This window comes from Pleurodeles waltl, chromosome 6 (genome assembly GCF_031143425.1).
Source record: "Pleurodeles waltl isolate 20211129_DDA chromosome 6, aPleWal1.hap1.20221129, whole genome shotgun sequence".
In the NCBI taxonomy this organism is placed as follows: Eukaryota; Metazoa; Chordata; class Amphibia; order Caudata; family Salamandridae; genus Pleurodeles; species Pleurodeles waltl.
In genome coordinates this window covers 160,016,167-160,034,539 of record NC_090445.1, presented here as the reverse complement: position 1 = coordinate 160,034,539, position 18,373 = coordinate 160,016,167, and the positions used below count along the sequence as shown (strand labels likewise).

General features: G+C 43.0%; 1 protein-coding gene across 1 annotated transcript in view; it reads left to right on the top strand.

Annotated features, from left to right (window-relative positions):
• Positions 1–12,009, top strand: part of CAVIN1 (caveolae associated protein 1) — a 107,144-nt gene extending 95,135 nt beyond the window's left edge. Inside the window, exon 2 of the mRNA XM_069237703.1 lies at positions 8,527–12,009. Coding sequence (XP_069093804.1) covers positions 8,527–9,186 — 660 coding nt within the window. The 3' untranslated portion in view covers positions 9,187–12,009. The remainder of the gene's footprint in view (positions 1–8,526) is intronic.
• The last annotated feature ends 6,364 nt before the right edge of the window (positions 12,010–18,373 follow it).

Sequence of the window (18,373 nt, the reverse complement as noted above, 5' to 3'; positions counted from 1 at the left end):
AGCATGCATACAAACTTGTTTTTATTTTTATCATTGTTTACAAATGCCCAAAAAATTAATGTGAAAGTGATGAGCACATTATAAGCTCAATTGTGTCAGTATACCCTAAATGTTCTGCATATTTCAGCCACAGTTGTAAAATATTAAACTGTTATACGGACTTTGCCCTAACAATTTTGCAGTTAATGTTCACAGAAGATAGTACAAAGTGGCATTGTCCTATCTGGTGTGAACGCATACCAGCTCAGCAGTGCCAGTAAATGCACCATCATTTACTGCCAGGAATAACCTAGCGTGGGTTACCGGAAAGTGCGTTCTTCCATTTATATAGTCCATAATATATAAAACCACTGTCTGTAGTTAATAATGCACTTCTTCTGTTCAAATACTAGCTACAATGACCAAACTGAAATGTAAAAGCGCCACTGTATCTGTGAAACGTTAAATTGATAAGCAGCGCTTTGCCTCCCCCTCGTGGTCAATACATGCCCTTCACTGATATTTCACGGAAATAGGACATTGGTTTTAATTCCTTTGTCACTTCCCCATACATTAACACGACTGACCCAAGAACAGTGACTATTTGTTAAAAGTCCTGTGAATCAGAGTATCTGTATTCTGGTGGTAGTCTTCCCGCTCTGCAGCGAATATTCCAGATCTGGAACGCGCCACTCATAGATCCATCAGTGAGAGTCCACCGTTCCAGGCTCCAGTATATCACAACTCCAAGCCACGTCCATGTACACCCTAGCGTTTGTCTACCAAAGTACCAGGGAGAGTGGAAGTGACATCACACAGGCTTTGAGCTGTGAAGACATCACTGAGTTTGCATTAGCACTAAGGGAAAGGCAAGGTGTTGAAACTACAGGGGCATATTCACAAGAAAGTGGCGCATCATAGATGATGAGCCACTTTTCTTGCGCCCCCTTACCAGCACCTAACGACACCAGGATTGCACTGTATTTACAACACGGTGCACCATGATGATCATTAACACAATAGCGACAACATTGTTGACGCTACAGGGAGTGCAGAATTATTAGGCAAATGAGTATTTTGACCACATCATCCTCTTTATGCATGTTGTCTTACTCCAAGCTGTATAGGCTCGAAAGCCTACTACCAATTAAGCATATTAGGTGATGTGCATCTCTGTAATGAGAAGGGGTGTGGTCTAATGACATCAACACCCTATATCAGGTGTGCATAATTATTAGGCAACTTCCTTTCCTTTGGCAAAATGGGTCAAAAGAAGGACTTGACAGGCTCAGAAAAGTCAAAAATAGTGAGATATCTTGCAGAGGGATGCAGCACTCTTAAAATTGCAAAGCTTCTGAAGCGTGATCATCGAACAATCAAGCGTTTCATTCAAAATAGTCAACAGGGTCGCAAGAAGCGTGTGGAAAAACCAAGGCGCAAAATAACTGCCCATGAACTGAGAAAAGTCAAGCGTGCAGCTGCCACGATGCCACTTGCCACCAGTTTGGCCATATTTCAGAGCTGCAACATCACTGGAGTGCCCAAAAGCACAAGGTGTGCAATACTCAGAGACATGGCCAAGGTAAGAAAGGCTGAAAGACGACCACCACTGAACAAGACACACAAGCTGAAACGTCAAGACTGGGCCAATAAATATCGCAAGACTGATTTTCCTAAGGTTTTATGGACTGATGAAATGAGAGTGAGTCTTGATGGGCCAGATGGATGGGCCCGTGGCTGGATTGGTAAAGGGCAGAGAGCTCCAGTCCGACTCAGACGCCAGCAAGGTGGAGGTGGAGTACTGGTTTGGGCTGGTATCATCAAAGATGAGCTTGTGGGGCCTTTTCGGGTTGAGGATGGAGTCAAGCTCAACTCCCAGTCCTACTGCCAGTTCCTGGAAGACACCTTCTTCAAGCAGTGGTACAGGAAGAAGTCTGCATCCTTCAAGAAAAACATGATTTTCATGCAGGACAATGCTCCATCACACGCGTCCAAGTACTCCACAGCGTGACTGGCAAGAAAGGGTATAAAAGAAGGAAATCTAATGACATGGCCTCCTTGTTCACCTGATCTGAACCCCATTGAGAACCTGTGGTCCATCATCAAATGTGAGATTTACAAGGAGGGAAAACAGTACACCTCTCTGAACAGTGTCTGGGAGGCTGTGGTTGCTGCTGCACCCAATGTTGATGGTGAACAGATCAAAACACTGACAGAATCCATGGATGGCAGGCTTTTGAGTGTCCTTGCAAAGAAAGGTGGCTATATTGGTCACTGATTTGTTTTTGTTTTGTTTTTGAATGTCAGAAATTTATATTTGTGAATGTTGAGATGTTATATTGGTTTCACTGGTAATAATAAATAATTGAAATGGGTATATATTTTTTTTTTGTTAAGTTGCCTAATAATTATGCACAGTAATAGTCACCTGCACACACAGATATCCCCCTAACATAGCTAAAACTAAAAACAAACTAAAAACTACTTCCAAAAATATTCAGCTTTGATATTAATGAGTTTTTTGGGTTCATTGAGAACATGGTTGTTGTTCAATAATAAAATTAATCCTCCAAAATACAACTTGCCTAATAATTCTGCACTCCCTGTATTGTGGAGCTTCACAGGACTAGCGTAAAATTTTGACGCTAATACAGCAAAGCACAGGGAGGCCCATTGAACATACTGGGTGCATCATTTTAATGCCTGCTCCGAGCAGGAGTTAAAAATGATGCAAAAAAATGGCACAGTGAAATCTTGTAAGTTTCACTGCGCCAATTTTGGGGGCTCCCAGCACCCTCCCTTGCACACATTATGCCTGGCGCAGGCATAATGTGGCACAAGGTGTTACAAAGTGGTGCAATGCAACCACTGCACCACTTTCTAAATGTGGTGCATCAGAAATGCCTACCTAACGCCACATGACGCTAATGTGGCGCAAGAAGGCGCAGAGGGCTTGTAAAATGTGCCTGAGTGTAAACATGACTCCAGCAGCCCCTGTACCTCCGCTACCTCCGAGACCAGGGATTTTTTAAAGGCGCTTCTGGCTACCCCAACGGTGACGTTCATACAGTTATTGTTTATTAAATTGAAACAAAGAAAGATAATGGAATAGTTCATGCATCATTCATGATATTCATGGAGATCTAGGACTTGAACATATTGACATAGGGACTTGACACTCTGAAAGGCCTTTCAATGCAAAATTCTTTCTAGTGCATCCTGGCACTTCTACCCTGTTGCCTGCAGCCCCCTGATTACACAGTATCACTTTCAGGACCTCACTAATTAGTAAAAAAAACTCACCATCTTGCTCTGAGTTTAAAAGTCATACAGGGACTACGATTCAAATATTCCAAAATGTTGTGTTGTGTCTAAGGGAAAAGTGTTTGGAGTGGGGGGTTTTATTTTATGTGCTCCATTTTTATAACAAGTAATTTCCCTTGCTCCAACGTGCAACTTGTCTGGGGGGGGGGGGGGTGGAACCTGGGCTAGGGACAATCATCAATGAAGCTAGTGGGAGCCAGCGGTGCTAAGCGCCATATTGTCAATGTATAGCTTAGACCCAGCTCCTTTTTAGGTTTGTGTTTTGAGAGCACAGCTGTCATACTGGACCTTTTGATTACCATATACATAGAGTGGGCTTTGGATCTGCAACTTTCAACCATTGGCTTTCTTCAATTAGCCTGTTCCGGTCATCAGCTTGAAGCTGTGTCATTTACTTCTTGGGTGAGACCAGTGCAGTATTCATATTTCACATAATTGTATTGGCTGTTGGGTCCATCCTTCCACTGGAATGTTTGCCTAGAAGTGCATGAGAGACTATTTTACAGCTATAGCCCTCTCTGCCCCTTCTTGCTGGCTCTCTTCCACGCGTCTTGTTCTGATGTGCTAACTATGCATGCATGAGCACAATAAATCCAGGCCTATTGGCTTTGCCAAACTTGATGCATATGACTGCATCCTCCTAGATACTTCCATATGTGCTAAATATGCATGCATAAGCACATTAAACCCAGATCTATTGACCATGCCAAGGATTGATGCATTTGACTGCAGCCTCCTGGATACTTCGGTGCACCTTTAAGGGTAAGTCCCAAAGGTGTGCTTATGCCCAAGACCACTGAATGGGCTGAAATCTACGCTCGTATGAAAGAGGACTCTGGGTTTGCTATCTCTACGCCTGGAGAGTCAAATGTACTAAGGGGACAACTTGTTTATTCAACTGGAATGCATTAGTATCCTAGGCTGTGGAACAGCAATAATAAACAACTGTATCCAACATGTCAGGAATTTGAACTGTTATGAACTTACGGCATTTGCAATGTGGCGTTGGAGAAAGTGAATTATGTATTTTTTTGTCAATAAAAAGTGTATTGGCGATTGAATGTAGGCATTCTTTTATTTTTCATGCCCCGAAGTGCATTGGTCTCGGACCTTACAAAGCAAAATGACAGTTACACCTTCTTGTAACTCAGTTAATGTCAAATACTAAATTGAAAGATACAAGTATTTTATTTTTTGAACAACGAAAGTGTCTGAAGAATAAACAGGGGCCAAATGAAGATATTGATGTTGAGAATTTTATTCTTTATTCACTTTTAAGGGGAGCTAAATATTCTTTGCTTAATCCATTGGTGAATTAAAGGGAACAAACTAATTCTCGTAAGGAGGAGTCAGGTGATAAAAGTAATTTGTAATCAGAATCTCTTAGGATTTCAGAAACACGTTGTCCAATCTAATTAATCAATCTACTCAATTGTGTCTAATAGGATTACGGGAACTTCTCTGATTCTCTTCTGTAAAAGTATTTATAAATTTACCTGACATTAGAATGCAAAATGGAGAAAAGATAGTCTTTACATTTGTACGTCATAATATTAGAAACTGAAATATTGCCTGACATAAATACCTGGCCCTGAACGTATTTTATAGAAATATCAAAATATTGTCCCACTCTGTGCAGATTGTCCATTGTTTACTCAAATAAAGTGATATGTTTGTGGATGACATGTAGGACTCGATATTTATGCCAGATGATAATCTGACAACGATATTCGGATGTCCACAGAATGCAGAATGACCACTCCAGCCCTTCTGTCAGATTTCCTATGAATGTTTCTTCTTTCTTAGACATTGGTAGGATTTCCCTGCAAACAAAAAACCCACTGTGAACTGTTGGCTTGAGGTGCTGCATTGAGCCAGTCATCCTAAATTAAAAGAGGGGTGGGGTCTTCCAATCCACATGTGCAACCGATAACAGGTTAGAAATACTACCATAGATTCCTTTTTGTGTTTAACTGGCACCATCAGTTTTTACATTCAAAGCACTGTAACAATGTTCCTGTAACACGCTTCAATAGTACTTCATTAGTGAACTACAGAGCTAAGGGATAAAAGGCTTAGTTAGCATCTCCAGGAGGCAGGTAGCACACATGTCAACAGTGAAGACAACTCACTGATCTATCTGAAAGGCTGACGCTTTTTACACTAACCGTATCTTGCTGTAACTATGGTTCTTTCACAAAGGTATCTAGTGCCGTTATTCTAAAAATCTCTAGCAATTCGACTTTGAAACACAGGACGGCGCTCCTGTACTATGCTTCGTAGGATGCTTCCCCCATGTCTCCAAATCGAGTTATAGATTCTAGCACATCCTTGGCACACTTGGTTTTACTTTTCACGTCTATATTTTTAGCCTTATCTTTCCTTTTTTATGTCGGGTGACTATATAAAAATTCATGGACTATTATAAGCCGCACTTTTGCAACAACATGCAAAGTAGCATTACATTTTTTTTTTTTTACTTAACAAGTACGAGACCTTGAATAACATGGCGTACCCACTTCGTTTTCACTAAACTTAGTAAATTAGAAGCATGGCCAAAAAAATGTACTCTTACCCTTTCATAAAAAATGAAAACTGTATTCAGAGACGTGAGTCCCCGGACTGGCAACTGACAGCTGTGTCCACATCACAGTGACTGTCTGAGCAGCTGCCTGCAGTGAGTGTGGCTCCACAGTCTGCAGCAGCCCGAGACAGCAGGCATTTTTCCCAGCACTGACGGTGACTTGGAGCTGGTAAGTCAGACTCTGCTGGAAAAAGATCGGAATTTTGTCTAGTGGCAGTTCTGAGTTGACTCGCCCTAAAGTAGCACAGAGGGTTAATATGCCTGCTGCAAAAAACGTGCACCATGATATCACAGAACTGTATTTTTTGTGGATGGCTCAGTGGGTTACTCAGTGGGCACAGACATCCTTTTGTTACTTGTGGCTCAGATGTACCTGGCGCTGAGTTGGGGTGGGCTTCTGTGTTTATAATAACTTATAAGTTTAAAAGCATCTCAACTGCTGCAGAGTAACTTGGGTCTCAAACAGTTTTCAGGCAACAGTAAAAATGTCATAGTTAACTGACTAATATCTCTGCTGGAGAGAGATGAGTTTGTCTAGTGGCAGTTTTCACTAACCCTAAATTAGTGCAGAGGGTTAATATGTCTGCTACAAAAGGTCAGGGGATTTGCAGCATTTTCAAGGTGTTAGAGTATATTGTTGCTAAAATGGGTTTAATTTTTGATATGTGTCTGTTTTCATGGACTTTATTGCTTGATTTTGCTTGTGTGAAAGTATCACTTAAGTGTCACACATTTTGTCATTGAATGTCACTCATAAGGGCATGAACCATGAAAATGTCACACATAAGGAATCTGAAACCTAGGCTGCCATGTGAGGTTATACATGGCACAGTCAAAGCCTGCTGTGAATCTGCTTTTCAGTGGATGTAGGAAGGACAATTACATGCCTCCGACTGATGACATGGAAGGTGGCTGCTTAGCAGGGCCAGTTCTTTTCAATGGCGAAGGAGCATCGCCCCACTGGCTAAGCCAGGAGCTGAAAGATAAAACAATATTTCTTTATTGTTTTATCTGGCAGCTGCTGGCTCAGCCATCAGCATTTGCAGGAAGGGGCGATGCTGGGCCACAGGAGGGGGGGCGGGAGTGGAATATGTGCACTAAGTGCGCATGTTTGTTTGGCCGGCCACCTCAGGCCAACCAAACATGCACACTTAGGTTTCTCCAACCCGGCTGTGCTACACAGTCGGGCTGGAGAAACTCCACAGACTCCCATGCAGTGTCTGAGCGGCAGAACAAGCCACTCAGACCAGTCCTGGTGCTGCTTTCATGCTAGGTTTAGCATTAAAGCAGCGCCAGGATTTCTGGGGATTCTGTGCTGGTGTCCCAGTGAATGCTGGGACACCAGAAGAAGAGCAGAGGAGCAATATGGTAGGTGGCAACAGGAACAGGTCCTTTTTTCAAAATTATTTTTTTATTTCCCCCCGTCCCTCCCCTCAGCCGCCTCTCCCCTTGAGATTTGCAGCGGCCACCGCTGCTGCTTAGTACTGCCTGTTTCGCTATAGTTTCATCCTGCGAGCTTGATCTTGCTGCGCGCTCCTGCTGCAGCTCACTCCAGCCTCAGACCACGTGATAGCAGCCTACCTGGACACTCACTCAGTTCTTTAAAATTAATGAGAAGCTTCCCCCCATTATCATGTTCGGAGCTCTCAGTCCTTCTTTGTGAGTTTCACGTTCTCCATGCTTCCATGAAAGTGCAGTCAGCATGGAGTTTCGTACCAAAGATTTGTGTTCACGATGACGAGACTCCACTCTCCGGGGAACCCTTGTAGACCCTTGGCCATGGAGACAGTTCTGCATTTAAGAAATCTTAAGTCTTATAACATGGACTTCAGAGAACAAGGTGGTACTTCCGGTTTGATGCTGCAGTGCAGTTTTGCACTGCTTATTCTGACACTAGCACCTGTTACCTCCAATCACGTGACGAGTGATCTTTTGATGGAGCACATACGTTCTGAGGCTCCTGAATTCACTTCAACAGAATCACGACAACACTCTCTCGGTGATCTTTTATTTTCGTAAAGGTATCTCCCGACTCAAGAAAATATTTTTGACATGCTTTCCACTTTCGAAACTAACAGAAAATATACATTTTAATTAAGTTTGGTGCTTTAAAAGAAGCACGTACATCATTTTATCTCTAAACAGTGCATACAAAATCGTACTTAAATTTTCCAAATGGTGAAGAACCAATTAGAATTAGAAGAGTAATAAAGCAGGTGTTCTTTTAGTAAGTGGCAGTTAAAATAGTTCCTCATGGAAAATGACCCAATAGGCCTAAAGCGTTCTGTCTCAAAGCTGTGCCCCAGTAGCCATTTGCAATGAGTACCAAAATGATCACACCTTCAAACATACATACCTTGCACATGGGACTCGGAGACACCCCAAGGAGCTGTGTGAGTGGTTGCTCTGTAGTAATTAATGTTAAGATAGATTATTACTAAAGAAGTGGGTTGTTCAACCCCATCCCATATAACTATGTGAGGCACTCAGTCAATGCTTTTCCCAATATTGTTCTATGAGAGCTGCCGCCGCAGTATGTTTTACTGGCATTAAAAAGAAAACCATACAATGAATATGAAAATGTACATAGTGTCAGTTGTACTGTGCAGTGGTGTTGATACTTATTCTTTCTCTTTCAGGACGAGGTCAAACTCCCATCCAAGTTAAGCATCAGCAAATCTTTGAAGGACACTGAGAAGCAGGAGGAAGAAGGTGACGAGAATGTGAATGAGGAGCACGCCGAGGAAGAGCAGCGCATCCAGCTGTCCTCGGATGAGGAGGTGGAAATTGAAGAGATCATTGAGGAATCCCGGGCAGAACGTATCAAGAAGACTGGTATGAGGCGAGTGGACGACATCAAGAAGGCCTTCTCCAAGGAGAAGATGGAGAAGACAAAGGTGAAGACCAAAGAAAACCTTGAGAAGACCAAGCAGAACCTTGAGAAGACTCGACACACCTTGGAGAAGAAGATGAACAAGCTGGGTACCAAGATTGTGACCACTGAGCGGCGGGAGAAGATGAAGACCTCCAGGGATAAGCTGAAGAAGTCCTTCACGCCTGACCACCCAGTTTATGCAAGGTCAAAGACGGCGGTCTACAAGGTGCCACCCTTTACCTTCTATGTGAAGAAGATCCGGGATGGAGAGGTGGAAGTACAGGCCACCGAGATGGTGGAAGTCGGGGGAGAGGAAGGAGAAAATACAGAGCTCCTGCGGAGGGAAAGCGCTGACCTAAATGCACTGCTGGAGATCACAGAGGATGCAGATGCCATGTTAGCAGAAAAGAGCGACAGCGATTAAGTGGGAAAGCCACCAAAGTATACCCTTGGGACAGCTGAATTTTTATAATCTTTCACATTTCAAGCCTCTGGCTTTGCACCAGCGAGATAACGAGAAAGTGTACACTATGCCTTATATTAAACCCATTGAAGCTAATTTCTTATTTCCTTCCCCAACCAGGTGCATCTATTTCTGTTTTAGCCCAAAGAGACTTCAGGAAAGTTCTGTAAAATGTCCTGTGTTCTTTAAGTCCTGAAAAAAAATGTGGAAGTCATTCCTTCTGGGCTGGCTGGCCGCTCCGTGGGTAGCGCGTCAGGATGTACATACTTCCGAGGCCCATATACCCTGCAAAAGTGCTAAAACCTCGATGAAGGAGAATGTGCCTGTACACTAACCTTTCCCAAGCAATAGGAATATGATGTCAAAATTACTTTCTGTTTGTTGGAGTTGTAATATCATGGTAACCCATTTAGTCGAGTGGATCAAAAGCAGGGTCCATGCGGTCATGAGCAGTAGATGTGTCCAGTATGTTTAACTAATACCACCAAGTGATGCACTTCCTGGTGTTTCCTTCACAAATGGAGTTTTGCACATACATGTTGCAGTGAGATAGGAGTCTTACCTAAAACAGTACCTTACTTAGACAAGAGAGGTTCATGCCTTTATAGACATAAAATGAGTGGAAATGATACCTATAACCACCCTTCCAGTTTGTAGTTGCTTTGGTCCATACACCTGCCCTTTCTTGAGCTGATGTTTTTGGTCCACTATTTGTATTTTCTTGGGGCGAATATGAGGTAAAAGCTTTAAAATAAAATAGCACATTATTTAGAATTATTTTTTTTGGTGTACGATGTCCATCCTCTATTGAGATGCCAAGCCTCAGCGCCTTGTGTTATCCATGTTTGAGAACATTAAGGCTGTTCCTCTTGCTCCTAACACCTTGGACAGAGCTGCCACTTTTTCACCCATTCTGCTGAGCAGGCAGCCTGGTCCTAGCACTGGCTGCTCCCATCACTGATTCCCTTGGGCTCTCAGAGCATCTTTTTGTAATAATCATCCTTCTTGTGATGGCAGGAGGGTACAGCTTTGTGCTGAAGCCTAGACTTCTTGAAAACAACATTAGACTTTGAAGATATTCTTGGGTCTCCATGGCAGTTACTTTCACAGTGAGTATAAGCCCTAGATGCTCGGCACTTGTGAGGTAGCGTCGTATGATGGAAAACCGAGATCAGTAATATCAATCGACATTAGTGCTGCATCCTGTACATCGTCTACGACTACATTGTCATGGCAAGTACGCTTATTACTATGGAAGTTTTTTTTATCTGTTAATACAGTCTCCTAGAGTCACTCTAGAGAAATTTAGAAAACATGAGTCATACACAAGATTTTAGCCTGGCAAGGGGTATGGAAAGCATGGTACAACCACACGAAATAATAAAGGTGGCAAGACAAAGCTCTAGCCCTTAACATGCTCCTTCTCAGTGTCTTGTCCCAAACGTAATTCCTTGCAAATAATGGCCATGCCCTCTCCTATTCCGTATTTCAACTATGCAACATAGTACCAACGTGGAGCTCACCTTGCTAGCAAGCTAAGCAGACTGTGCCCTGAGCAGGCACTTTCACCTTCTGAGAAGATGGCCCCACAGTTGATGACCACTAGAGGACTGTTAAGGTTTGCAGTCACTGCATGAAAATCAGATACTAAAACAAGCGTGCCTGCAATGTGACAGTTTGCATAATATCCTGTGAAAGTGCATGTTAGGACGGCTTACTCTCTGTAGGAAGGTGCTGACTAATGGATCAGGATTTTATAGGAATCCAGACAGACAAACAGAAACACAAGTAACCAGATAGACACTTTGACTTAGAAGTGTTCATATTCCTCATTAAAGCTCTTGAGCACAAGTGTCACAGTCAAGCAAGCAGGTAGGGTTTTGGGGGAACACCCTAAGCCTGAATTCATAGGGCCTGATGACAACTTTGGAGGAGGGTGGTAATCCGTCCCAAATGTGACGGATATACCACCCGCCGTATTACGAGTCCATTATATCCTATGGAACTCATAATACGGTGGGCAGGATATCCGTCACATTTGGGACGGATTAACATCCTCCTCCAAAGTTGTAATCAGGCCCATAGTATTTTCTGCCTGTCGCGGTAGGACAGTGGCAGTTTGTGACCACCAACGGAAAGGGCTAAATCCTAAGGAAGTAGCGTAGACAAGAGAAAAAGATGGAATTAAGGTTCTGGATGGAATGCTGTCACCTGGTTCACAATGTGGTATTGTAGCATGGTCGGCGTCGGTACCTTGGCCTACGGCCATGCTTTGTGACTGCGGTATCCACTTGGCTGAAATTTAAATGACCATTTACCAGCGAGCTCAATGATCAGAAAGTGTGGAGGGTAAGGTATCAGTGATCAAAAGTGTCATGTGCGCCGCAGTGAAGAATAAATATGGCGTCTCCAGGAGCCACTGTGTTTCCCATTCAGAAAGTAACTTTGACATCAGAAGGTGAATGGTCCCATTGCTCGTTTCCCCTGTGTATATCCTAGCTGTTGCGTCATCTATGTACCAGCTTAGTAGCAGCATTATGCGTACCCCTCTGTATGCTTCCCCCTCTGTCTGTCCAGCTGTAGCGCAGTCCGCCTCGCAATGATGACGTCACACCTTTCGGCGCATGACAAGTGCCCCACCCTCATGTGGGTGAACAAGAAAGCTTTATATGTGCACGGATTAATTGTTTAATGTCTTTCATCACGGTCATGTGAAACAGAATTTAAAAAATGCAAAAAAAAAATAATAATAAAAAATTGAAAAAAAGTGCCGCAGAAATTGGATGGAATGTTTGGTGTCTCCGTTAATGTCTTCAGAGAAAGTGGGATGGACGAAGAACATGCGCCACCCGAACCACGAGACAAAGGTACCAGGCAGTAGATCAGTGATGGCTGAAGTGTGCCATCTCACCTTTAGAATCCACGGGTGAACGTATACTTGCCAGCATTTGGGAAGAGGGAAGATGGAGCATTTGAAAAAAAAATGAGTGGGTTTTGTTTCCCGGGAGGCACCAAAAAAAAAACCAAAAATCATTTTTGGCCTTTTACAATTGGGAGTTTCCAGCCTGAGTTTGGTGTGTTGGCATTTTTGCAAGATATGCCCCACTTGTGTGCCCACAACTGTGCTGCACCCTTTAGGCAGTGGCTTCTTCTGTGTGTCCAGGGGCGGCTGCCGAGGTCCTATAACCCTGGGTCGCCAGAATGTCAGAAGCTGCTTCTACGGAACACTTCCGCACATGCAGGGTAAAGGCAGCTTTAAAAGCAACATGGTTTACCAGTCCTGGGCTTTTATGAGATAGCCTAGTGCATTATGGGTCTTGTAGTCTTGTTTTGCTTCCATTTCACTCAGTAAGCTAATGCACCTGAAATCCATGCTTTGTAGGTGAAAATTTCAGGACTGGAGACAGATTCCGTAATGAAGTGGGGTGAAGTGATCACCAGCAGTATCCTAGCAGACCAGTCCACCTCATCTCACCCAAGCGCTCATCAGCAAAAGCTCCAGATTCTTGCATGCACATTTATTTAGCAGTGGGTGGGGTGGAAAGCAATTACGGGTGAGACAAGAAATTAGATTGACGTCTGCTTCTACGTATAGGGCAATGTGGTAAGGTTTACATTTCCACATTGCCTTTTATGTTAATTCTCACTGCAATGTATAGTTTCACTTTGCCTAGTATAAATATATACACGTAAATGTGCATACGGATTATGCTTGTGGTTTTATGTCACTTGAGGTCAGTAGCATCTTTGGATTTACAGTAATATTGTATCCACTGCATCGACCTACCTAGGGACAGCCCACCTGGCCCTACGACTCACGGTGTGGGCCACTCCTGTACAGGTCAACACCAAACCTTCACAGCACATGGGTTAATGTGATGTAGCAGAGGGGAAGCAAAAGCTGCATTTGATCTCACGAGAGGAGGTGGCTCAGCCTTTTCTCGAATTTACCGCAGCAAGCTGGGGTTGGGCAAGGATTCTCTCTGCTCTTTGAAAAGACCATAGAGAATCTTTGAATGTGAAACCTGACATGTCTGTTCTGGACTTTCAGAGGCACTGGCCTATCATCAGACCTTTAAATTACCTTATGGGATACTCTAAGAGTGAGTCTGACTAGGAGGATGCCATGGACACTTGGTGCCCGAATCATAAAGGGACTTACTATGCTCTCCCTAACCCTTCCACATACTCTTCCCCCTCCGCCCCCCTTTATTCATCCCAAGCCTTTGGGTTGAGTAAATGAGGGATATACTCCCAATTAACACTTCTGGATTTCTTTCCTCCTCCACCCCTCCATTACTCCAGTCAATCTAACTAACAAACTCTCATATCCACGGCTCAAATTAACTCGTAATAATACTAAAACTGTACTCATTATTAAACTATACTAATCCATCACTAATTCTTGTTGGGTTCCGGAGTAGCATGCTACTCATCGAAAAGCGCTTCGACGCCTGATCAGGGGTAGTAAGCGCTATATAAATACGATTACAGTACAATACAATACATTACATGTAGTAAAGTTGCAAGTTTAGTGTCTCTGCACTCATGGCGGAGTCTCCGCATTGGGGGTGGAATCTTTGCACTGCAGTTCTCAATGCGGGGATTCTGACATAAGAATGGAGAGTGCAAGGCTTTGCCTTCGTAACTTTACTGTACGTAAGTCCCTTTGTGAATCGGACCCTCTGTGTGTAATATGAACTACTCTTTAACAGCCATTCCCGCCTGGCACCTGGTAGTTGAAGAGGAGCGCATTGATGAGGCAAGATGAAGAGAAGACGCTGCAGCCGGCTTCGCTTGATCACTCTTCAAAGGGATGAAAACGAGAGAGACTTCAGAGCAGTCAAACCAGCACTTTTCAACATAAAATACACACGTTTGAAATACATAACACAATTTAAAATAAGACTTGAGCCACTTGATAATATTGATTAGAGCATTTTGTAACGAGGATTGGTGGCAGAAATGCATGCTGGCACTGTAGGTTCGCTGGAGGATTACATACAATCAGGTACACGGATGTGAGCACTTACAGATGCAGACCCCACCTGGAGCAGATGGCATCAGTGGCTCAGCCCAGGTCTAATTCAAGATAAAAGGCTCCACAGAACCTCCTTCACCACTGTGTTCCGTAACGTGACAGGCAGGGCACAAGTCCTAAAAAAAGAAGTGAGGGGACTAACCAAGTTAGGCAGTATGCAAGTGACATCCTGGCGCATGACCCTGCACGTGGCACCACAATAAGTGACGACACAACCAAGGACTCTACAGGGAGTGATAGCACAAAAAGGGACATCAGACCTTAAGACCTTACACATATGTTTAGCAGGTATATCATGAGTAAATTTGAGCGCATGACAAGTATACATGCAAACACTCCCGATTTAGGTGGGAGACTCAAATGTTTGTAAACTACACAAAAAACAATGTTGCCTTTTGTCAGCATAAAGCATCCTTCACCAGAGGATTGAACCAAACTAACTGCCGCCAGTCTACTCTGCCAGGCATATTATTCCATATGCAGCATATTTCCATGTTAATGTCATTGGTTTGGCTGCCTGTGCTCTCCATAGGCCACTCTCCTATGCAAAGTATGCTTACTCAGCCCTACCCACCACTTAATGTGTCTGTGGTGGGCACCTGCACAGACTTTAAGAGATTGAGGGTCATTTTTCACTAACAGACCACAACCCAAAGGAAGATAGAAAGACAGAAAGGGAAGAAAGGAGGTAGAGAGAGATAGGAAATCAATGATGAAGGCAGAAAAGGGGGTAAAAAAAACTGCAAGAGTAAGCAAGTGTAGAAAAAGGTTATGGCAACCTTGGCATTCAGCAATGGGACCCTAAGAAAAAAACTTGGGGCTCTGCATTTATGTTTTTACAAATTACATGGTGTGGCCCAAAAGGTCTCCTCCACATTTAACAGCAAACATCTCTCATGTTCTTGTGGATGGCAAAAATATATCTAAGCCAGCCTCACATTCATCAGTGCATCCTGACAGCTCATCCTGAAATCTGTACAACCAGAAGACCCATACAAAGAATGGACAAAAAATATCAGCTCTACAGTAGAATAAGTGAAAGCCACCAAGTGTCCAAAAATGAGGCGGAAATGGTGACAAAGGTAATTCACAAGAAAGGGGCACATGCAATTTCGGGTCCCAGCTAGCACTTTCAAGAAGATATTGGGCTTCAAAAGAAAATATGGCTAGTCTACATAGAAAAACTACCCAATTGGGGAGACATAGGACCAACGAGAGACACCACAAACTATGACCAGTAACCAGAATCTACACTAGACTATGCTCACTAATAAAACTTTTCATTTCCTAGACATGTTACACTGCCAAAATGGTGTACTGGAGACGGTCTACTTGACCTACTTGTTTATAGTAACACTGATCTGTGGGCTCACCTATTCACTGTAACTGAAGGAATCAGCCCTAGGTAAGAACACATGATATTTAATTTCATACATAGCATAACTATGAACTTCAACACTGTCCCAGACCTAAGAGCATCATAACAACTAAGCTACCCTCCGTTGTTGTGTTACCGCAGTATATCGCAAACTTAGCAGCACCGTTGCAGTAGGTAGGTGTGAGAAGGGCAAGAAAACAAGACCACCTATACCCCGGCAGAGAAACATTTTGGAAAAAGTTAATGAAAATCTCTAAAAATGATAACGGATATGGAATATGTATCCACACTCTACCTCGTTCTACAACACAGATGCTCCACTACTTGGGTTAACCGTTCAGGAAAACCCAAAGATCACAGGAATAATATACAAAAATAAGGGCGAGGCACTCCTTAAACAATAGCACAACTCTTAAATTGTCCATATGTTAAGTCCAAACCAATTAATCAATACTTCATATAGACAGGTACTCATTCATAGTCAAAGTGATATTCTTTATTCCTTTCTTGTAATGTAGATGGCATTCAATGACACAATGTGAGTGACAAACACAGCCAACGCATTTCGACCCAGAGGCAATGGGGCTTCTTCAGGGCAGATGAAAAACATATAAAACACAATAAACAAAAATGTAAATCCTGTTCACTGCAATTGTATAGAATACACATAACAGAAACATTAAAAAAAATATGCATTGCTAAAAACACAGTACCTATACAGTATACCAAATCACAATTAATTAAACTATCTTGGGGCACATAATCACACATGGGTTTGGCCCTAATTAGAATTAAGACATGCTCTATAAGTACATCTGTAACAACTAAAGCAACAATGTGAAAGAAGAAAACCTGGGATCAATCCTGGCTTCTCAGTTTGACCAAAATGTATGATCCTAGGCAAATCTCTCGCTTGTGTTTGATTTAATAGGTTGTAATGTTGCACCATGTATAATAAGAATCTAGGATGCACTTGACACTTGACTTTGATGCCAGCCTCACTCTATCATCATGCACCAAGAATTAAAGACAAATCATTAATCTTTGACATGAAAGAGGAGAAAAAAAGAGATGCCCATTTAGTGGGTGAGTTGCGCAAAGTGAATGCAAAACCTGTGTGCTGCCCATGATCCCCGTATGCCAATTGATTGAGGGCTTTCACTCGTGCGCATTGCTCTAATGAGAAAAGGCCCATTGCCGTGTACACTGCTGTGACTTGAAGGGGACTGCAACCCTGTGTGAGCTGTTACGAACCCCATATGCCAGGAGGGGGCACTGATGAAGTGAAAGGGTTGTCATCTTGGAGCAGTGTGCAGCTGTGAAGAAGAAGCAAGCCATTACCCGCAGAAGGAGAGCAATGATTACATTAGCCAGCATTTTGGAGGACCCAAGACCTGCAACCGAATCCAGGGAGGCTTACCGCATAGGTGGAGTGCCTCTACTGTAGCATCCAGGACTAGGCCACTCCAAACCTCCCCTCCATTGAGAGCAGGTAAGACTGAATACTGGGCTACCAGGGAGGCTTACCGCGTAGGCGGAGTGCCTCCACTGTAGCATCCAGGACTAAGCCACTCCAAAACTCCCCTCCATTGAAAGAAGGGAAGACTGAATACTGGGCTACCAGGCCTTGGGCCAACATGCTACTTCTGACACGCTATGACGAGGAAGCACTTTGCTTTCCCAAAGGCATCATGGAACTTCTAAGACTGGAACTCACTAGCCGAGCTAGTTGGAATGTCGTCTCTCAAAAATGGGGAATAACTATGATCCTTTTACAGGGAGGTGGGACTGGAGAGCTAACCCAGGGAAAGCTACTGTTCATGCCTTAGGAAGACTATGTCATTTATTTGAACACAAAATACATGGATGGATGTTAACGCCCATGCACCACCCATGTAATGCCTCCGTTATGCACGGTAACATAAGGCCTTGCATAAGGCTTGCTGCCTTGCATTAGGGTTTTTTTGTACAAAGCCAAACAAAAAAATATCCTGTGAGGCTATTTCCTCATTGTATGTGTGCTGTTGAATGCAGCATACATGCAAAAAAGAAATAAAAAGAAATAAAGATATTTCTCTTTGTTTCATCAACCTCAGGCAGAATCACTAGTTTGGTGCAAACCTGTGCTTACAAGTGTTTGTCAATATGGGTTTGCATCAAAATACATAGGTGGATGCACTGGAACACCCAGGGACCACGCATGTAATGCCTACCTGGCGCAAGGTAATGCACAGCAGGGCAATGTGATCCGTGTGTTAGTTTATTTTTCTTGACAAAGTCAAGCAAACAGGATTTGTGTGTATCACTGTAAATCCCAAAATGGATTTGGCATCTGAGTCGTGCCACAAAAGTGACAAAATCTGGGCCTCAACTTATACACTTATTTTTTTAAACTGTGCCACAAATAAAAATTAAGCAACAAGGAGAAACGTGACAGTAAATCTGTTGTGCTTAGTTGGTTGCAAAGTCTGAATTTTAAAACATCTTATTGGGTCAAGGCACCTGCTGCAGAGATCTTAATGTTCCTAGTAAATCTGAGGGAATAATGATAATTGTAAGATAACTAGTGGTTAATGCATTTGTGGGAAACATTTGTGTTTTGTCTAGTTCCAGTTTTGACACAAATTAGCATAGAGTGTTAATGCGTCTCCTGCAAAGCACATCACGTAAAATGCAGATGATAGATTTTTATTTCATGTACATAGGTAAGAGGGTTACTGCTTTTAACA